At 41.5% G+C, this 7,257-nt stretch overlaps 1 protein-coding gene across 1 annotated transcript; it reads right to left on the reverse strand.

The window, feature by feature from the left end:
* Positions 1–217: 217 nt before the first annotated feature.
* LOC130990917 (uncharacterized) lies at positions 218–2,284 on the reverse strand. The gene is made up of 3 exons (XM_057915145.1): positions 1,423–2,284; positions 590–1,333; positions 218–529 (listed from the first exon to the last, which is right to left on the reverse strand). Exons 1-3 carry the CDS (start codon positions 2,161–2,163, stop codon positions 218–220), a joined length of 1,797 nt encoding a protein of 598 aa, XP_057771128.1. The 5' UTR covers positions 2,164–2,284.
* Positions 2,285–7,257: the final 4,973 nt, after the last annotated feature.

Here is a 7,257-nt window from a genome sequence, read left to right on the forward strand (position 1 = left end):
AGCCAAACCAGGCCAAATACAAATCTAACATGAACGAGCAGCAAAACAACACAAAGAACAAAGGGAGAAAAGCAACGCAAGTAGGGAAGAAATTTCATAAAAACATGCCAAGGAGGCACAGCTGTACATCCAAAAGCGAGAAGTAAGTGCTAAGTTTGTACAAATTTAAGAGTTACAAAAATTTCCTTTGATAAAGTCAGGGGAAAAATAGGAGACATCAAGAGAGGGGAGCAGAGGAATCTTCAGCAGGAGTAGAAGAAGCAGGAACAGAGGCAGAGGAGACCAGAGAAGGGGCACCACCCGTAGGGATCTGGCCAAAAGCAGCTCCCTCTGTAAACACTGGCAGCATGCCAGCTTCCTTCACCTTGGGGAGACGGACTCCCAAGTCCAGCAGTTTCACAGCTTCTTGTACATACGTTTTCTCATCTCGATACAGAGTAAAAAGCTGATCCATTGCAGAAGAGGAGGAAGCGGAATCTTCAGAAACAGAGGCCGCCAAATCAGAGGGCAGATGAGGCACCACGCCGTACTGAGAAAATTTTCGGGTGCTTTTGTTAGTGGGATCCCGCAGCCGGTTCACAAAGCCCACCAGGGAAGCAGAGAAAGCAGGCATATACATTGGAGCGGAGGGTAATGAAGCAGACCCAACCCCAAAGACGAAATAGGGAATGGCCCTCTCCAGCACTGGATACCACCATTCTGGTTTCCCCGGAGAATTCGCAGGGATCCCCATCAGCTTATTTATTTCTTCATCATTAAGGTTCTCCATCAAGGCATGCAGATCCAGGGTAGCGAGCTGTTCCGAGGTCGCCCCCGCCATCTCTAACGCATTGGAGGCGGACTGCTGTATCACATAGGCAAAGAGGGGTCCGAAGTCCTCCAGGTATTCTTGAGTCTGCTTGAAGGCCGCCAAGGTGCCCTCCAGCACCAACCCCAGAAAGTGTTGACCCTGCGGAGACAAGAAATACTCCAGGCGTTGGTCTCGCGCTCCCAAGACATAGGCACGGTTCTGCGCCTCCACGAGCATCTTCTTCCAATCACGCCGGGTCTCCTTGTAGGCTTCTTCATATCCCGCCTTGAACCTGGCCAGGTTTTCATGGCTTTCCTTGGTCGTCCTTGTCAGTTCAGAAACTAGGGAGGACTTCTCCACCTCTGCTTGGGACAACTGAGCCTTCAGCTCAGCAATCTCCGCTTCAGCTTTACTCAAACGCGCCACCACCCCGGCCACGTCGTCATCACGCTTAGCGATATCCGCCTGTTCCTTCTCTCTCTCTTTTTCTGACATGTCGTAGTCATGGATGCACTTAACAGCCCCCCACATCCGAGCCTCCACCTGCAAGAAAACAAAATGGGTTCCGACAGAACAATAAAGAGGTTAGTAACTTCGTTTTCTCTATAATAAAAGTATAATAAGCAGGGTACCTGAAGAGCCAACTGGCACAACTGAGTAGCTAAAGCCCCTCGGGTCAGCTTTTCCACTTTCTCCTGGTCCTTTGAGTGGACACGAGCTATCAAGGCATCAATCAACTCCTGCCCCGACAAACTCGAAATCGGCCCAGGAACAACATCCTCTGGTTCATCAGCAGGGGGCACCACAGCTTTGCCCTTGCCCTTTCCCCCGGCAGAAGGGGGAACCTTAGAACCACCAGCAGACTTCTTCGCTGGCCCCTTGCCCTTTTCCACTGCAGACGGGAGGACCTTCGAACCACCAGCAGACTTCTTCGATGGTTCTTGAGACTTGCCAGCCTTCTTCAGGCTCTCTTGTTTCTCCTTCTCACCTACGGAAATCAGAGAACCTCTCTTCCTCTTCTTTGAAAGCTCGGTGAGGGTGACGCCCGGGACCGAATCAGGCGAGGGAATTTCATCGGTAATGTCCACAATCTGGACATCTTCTTCACCGGCACCTGATGTATCACCAGTACTGGGGCATCCGCGCCTGTGAACAAGGCTACCCGCATCAACCTCCTCGGCATCAAACGTGCGGGAGACTCCCATATTTCCCTCTGGGACCTCTATCACAGGGGGAATGATGATCAGCTCGGCCCCAGCTGGTTGTTCTGAGGGAGCGGTTCGGGAAGCAGAATCCCCCGAGCCATGCTCCCCACTGGGAACAGGAGAAGCAACGATAGGCAAATTGTCCCCGCATTTCTTTCTCCAAGACATGTCTGCAAATCAAAATTCCACATCTTTAAAATCAGGGTAACAAAAGTTAATGTATTTTCTAATTCATATTCTTTACCTATTGATTTCTTGGGATATTGGGGAAACATGCCATTGTATGCCAGAGCCGAATTGTTCTCAGCAAGGTATTTACAGTCTAAGGGCTGGGCTTTGTTCATAGCATTCAGACGGGCTATGACCTCCAAGTCAGAGACCGAGGGGGCTTCTAGGGAGGCTGGTCTATAAGTAGTCCGAGGATTATGCCATTCTAGTTCCCGAACATGATAATCGCGCCAGGTGCCGAAAAGGGTGCGCACATAACAATAATAGCTCAAAAAGCCGCCATCAGAAGAATTTAGAGAGGAAAGAAAAAAAGTAGGATATCTTCGAAGACCCGCAAAGCTATACAAGGGATTGCCCTGCATACGAAGAGATTGGGTCTGACAGAACAGTTTGGCGGTGTCCTTAACACCGTGGGCTCGGCAAAGGATATGGAAGGCGTATAGTCTTCGGATGGCAGATGGAGCGACTTGAAAAAAAGGGATACGAAAATGGTTGCAGACATCAACCAGAAGGGTAGGAGGAGGAAGCCTTAGGCCAGCGTCTATTTGGGCTTGCCAGATGACTATTACCCTGGGGTGGCGAAGGCTCTCGGGAGGTGTTGAACCTTTAGAGAAGGCCTCGAATTTTAAACCTTCGGGGTGTCGACACTTGCTCTCCAATTTGTTAACCGCCGCGACGCCAAGGAGGGATTCAGGAACACGCTTTGGGGGTTGGGGGGTTTTCTTACCCCTTTTCTTAGGCTGAGAAGAACTGGGGACAGTTTGAGAGTCATAAGAGGCAGAGGGGGAAGGGAAATTATCAAGATCCTGGAGTTGGGGAGAGGAAGATGAAGAAGTTCGGGAAGAAGGAGAGGGCGAACGCAAGGGTTGAGGAGCGGAAGTGGAGGCCATCATCGGAAATGTCAATCCTAGGGTTTCTAGCACGCTCAATCAGAGCACCAATAATTACACCACTACGCTACAACTAATCACAAGAATTGGGAGATGAGGGTATGCGAATTACCTAGGTCAAATAAGGTTTGACTGTAAATACCGGAGCGGAAGGATCGCTGAAGGTACGCCGGAACAGGAGGGAGAATCGCCGGAATTTGCAGATGAAGGAGTTCGAGAAAATCGGAGAAGAAGAATAGTGAAAAAGGGGAGTTCGAATCGACTAAGTAAAAATGTACGCGGGCAACTACCAACATACGGGATGGACGACACGTGCCCTATGGAAATGAATCAACGGCTGAAAATCCCTACGGGGAGGCGAAAGGTTGCAAAGGTTAAAAAGTAACCTCGGGGTACGGGAAAAGCACTGTAGATCGGGCAGGCATTTAATGCAGGTGACGTCATCCACGCGGGCGAATCCTCTGACAAGTTGCACTATGCTAGAGTGAACTAGCCAGACCAGGGGTGGGAGTAACAAAAACACCAAAGAGGATCAAGGAAAACAGCCTAGTGTTGGTCTTCACAATACTCCATTGGTTGAACGCGAAGAGTACCCGGTTCAACCAGACTAGAGGGGGGAGTGGTTGATGAGGAGTAATATGTGCAGAATAGGGAAAGGATACAGATCAGAGGAATCGACCTCATCAGCGGGACGAATATGACAGAAGAAGTGTATCCATCAGAGAAACCATCCTCACCAGAGGAGTCAAGCTGGTCAGAAGAATCATTCTTACCAGAGGAATTTCATCCACCAGAGAAATCATCTTCGTCAGAGAAGTCTACGTCGCCAGAGAAGTCATCTTCGTCAGAGAAGTCATCTTCGTCAGAGAAGTCTACGCCACCAGAGAAATCACTCTTCGTCAGAGAAGTCTACGTCGCCAGAGAAGTCATCTTCGTCAGAGAAGTCTACGTCGCCAAAGAAGTCATCTTCGTCAGAGGAGTCATCTCCGTTGGCGGAGTCACCAGAAATGCGAGAAACCTCCCGCGTAAAGACGAAATTACTGATATGCCCTTCGATCACGCCAAATGCATGTGCTAGCACCGATTTCACTATTTTACCCTTCCATATACTCTATAAATAGAGCATGAACTCGTGTCTTGTATTTACGCTATCTCATATCTTTGAATACAACAGCTACTTTCTCTCTCGTGCAAGGTTTCCGATCATTTTACTTCATCTTCTTCAGTCAATCGCACTAGGTATAGCTTGTGATTTCACTTTATAGTTTAGATGTTGGTTTCGTGAAATACCACCTCCCTAGGGAAGGCTTGCCGCCAGTGACCTATTCTACGTGCAATATCAGTGCTCGTGTGAGAAGGTGTGTGCAGTGAAGGAAACCAAGAGTCAAAATGAGCCCAAACATTCAAAGCAGTCTCACTCCACAGAAACATATGCAGACACAACTCAAACTGAGGAGACTCACAACACAAACACATGGAGGTAAGAGAAATGCCCGCGATTGGAGGCAAGAATCAACAAAATGACGATAAAATAACAGACGCCATAGGAAAACAGAAATGGTAGGGGTAAGACAATCACTCCAAATATCAGCAAACAAAGTCTGCCTGGGTAGCCGTCTCCGGACAAGATCCCAGGTAGAGGAAGTCGAGAACTCACCATGGCTGGTCAAATCCCAACGCATCACATCCTCCGTTCCCATCACAATCGGCGTCCAGCTCAGAGCAACAATTAAATCAGCAGGAAAATCATGCAAATCACATAGGTCATGCAAACGAGTCTCGTCCCAAGCATAGTCATGCCAAAAATCACAAATACTCGGGAAAGTGTGACCATTTCCGGGATGACTATAGGAGCTCAAAGGGCGATCCCCAAACCATATGTCATCCTAGAAACTGATCCTACCATTCCCCAAGGACCACATAATATGACAATGAGCAGAATCAGAAATACGGATCATACGACGCCAAGTAGGACTCACATGCACAGTATAATGCGAGCGCTGAGGGAAACGACCATTACTATATACTCTTTCCATCCTATAAAAATGTACATTATTTTTGGATATCCAATAAGAGTCTGCATTTGATATATTTGGACATTATTTCATCACCAACTCCTTATTTTTTATTCATACTTTACAATAAAGTCAATTATTTTCTCTATTTCTAAAACATTTATTAAAATTTGTGTCATCAATAATTATATACATTCTCCTCCTTATTGATAATGATTCATTATTTTACGGCATAATTATTAAGAACAAGATTTATTAAAGAATAAAAGTAGTAGAAAATAGTGGAGTCTATGAGAGAAGGTGATTTTTTTTTTGGAACATGTCATTATTAATTAAATAATTAAAAAAATAAGTAATTATCAATGAAACATATGAAAAAGGAAAACGAGCCATTATGAATATAGAATTACGAGGGATTATATTCTTATGTGAGAATTATCACGTATAGTCTTTTTTATTAAAAATATAAATTTTATTAGGATGGAGAGCGTACGTGAACGTGATAGGTCTCTATAATTAGACATAATGATGTATGTGTGACACAGCAAAACGAAACACTATGTAAAATCTAACTTACACGTAACGTCCGGTTATCAATAAGCTACAAACATTCTCGTTCAATAATCACGCAACCTACCATCATTTTCCGCAATTACTGAGCATTTAAAATCCAATAGAGATGGTTTCAAAAAAAAAAAAAAAAAAAACTCCGATAGAGATATTCTAGTACTCCATTTTTATCGTGTTGTATAGTTCACTTTCAATATTTTAATTTTTTTTTTCTTCCATTTCAGTTTCTTAGATTTATTGTATTTTATAACTTTTAATTAGGATTTATCATAACAATAAAGTATACAATATTCTATGGCATTTAATTTAATAAATTGAATTTAATTGATTATTAAGATTGTCAATTTTCATAAACTAGCATTTGCACCCCGTGCAATGCACGGGAAATATTTTTATATTTTTAAATTTATATAAAATTGATATCAACTCAATATCATATTTATAAATATAATAAAAATTAACTTTAATTGATTAGATGTATTATATTTGAATATTGAAAATGAAAAAATAAAAAAGAATTCATAATAATAAAAATTGATATTATGTAAAGACAAAAAAATAAGTTAAAAATAAAAAGTAATTAAAAAATAGAATTATTCTAAAAAAAGATGAGAAAGGAGAGAGATTTTTTAAAATTTTAATCTTTAAATAAATACTTTCTCCGTCCCTAAAAATTGTAATCCAAGTGAAATGACACGTGTTTTAAGAAAAAATATAGTAGTTGTGTTTGAGTGAAGATTGAGTCTCACACTTTTTTATAAATAGTGAGAGAGAAAGTTTGTGGTGTCATTTCTAAATAAGGAAATGTCACAATTTTCAGGAACGTACCGATATAGTAATAAGGTCACAATTTTCAAGGACAGAGGGAGTATAACTTTTATATTTCAAATAAAATATTTATATAAAATATATCAAATTAAAGCTTTTAGCATGATATTTAATTTGATATGCATATTAAATATATTATAATTAAGCGAATTCCATAATTTTAGAAAGAAATAAAACAAAGAAATAAACAGTTAAAGAAAAGAAAATATACCTTTTTTATGGATTATAGAATTGTAAATAAATTAATCTTTCGTGAGTTAGTGGGCTTAAATACTTTAATTAGATATGCGAGACTGTGAGTGAGAGATAGTGGAATTGTGAATGGATCATTTAATTCATAACCTTCATATTAAAATATTTTCAAAATTGCCATTGAAAATCAATTTGAAATTGAGAACTCCCTTTTAATATAGTATAGATTAGAATATATAATTATGTAAGCTTATGAAGCAATAAATGTTGATTAGAGTTTATAATATTAAAGCATTATTACAATAATAAATTTATTAAAAAGGTTCGACTAAATAGGGATGTCAAGTTAACATGAAATTTATGGGTTGATCTATTCACTTATTTATTAATACGCCGCAAGTGTACGGACGCTATTGTGTGTAACAACAAGCAAGATCGTATTCCATAGAGATTAAAAACTAAAATGAGTATTATCCTAAACTATAATCCTTTACCTGGATGAATAATAAATTTTAGTCGGTTTTAATAATTAAAATAAA

Source organism: Salvia miltiorrhiza, chromosome 6, assembly GCF_028751815.1.
Source record: "Salvia miltiorrhiza cultivar Shanhuang (shh) chromosome 6, IMPLAD_Smil_shh, whole genome shotgun sequence".
Taxonomy (NCBI): Eukaryota; Viridiplantae; Streptophyta; class Magnoliopsida; order Lamiales; family Lamiaceae; genus Salvia; species Salvia miltiorrhiza.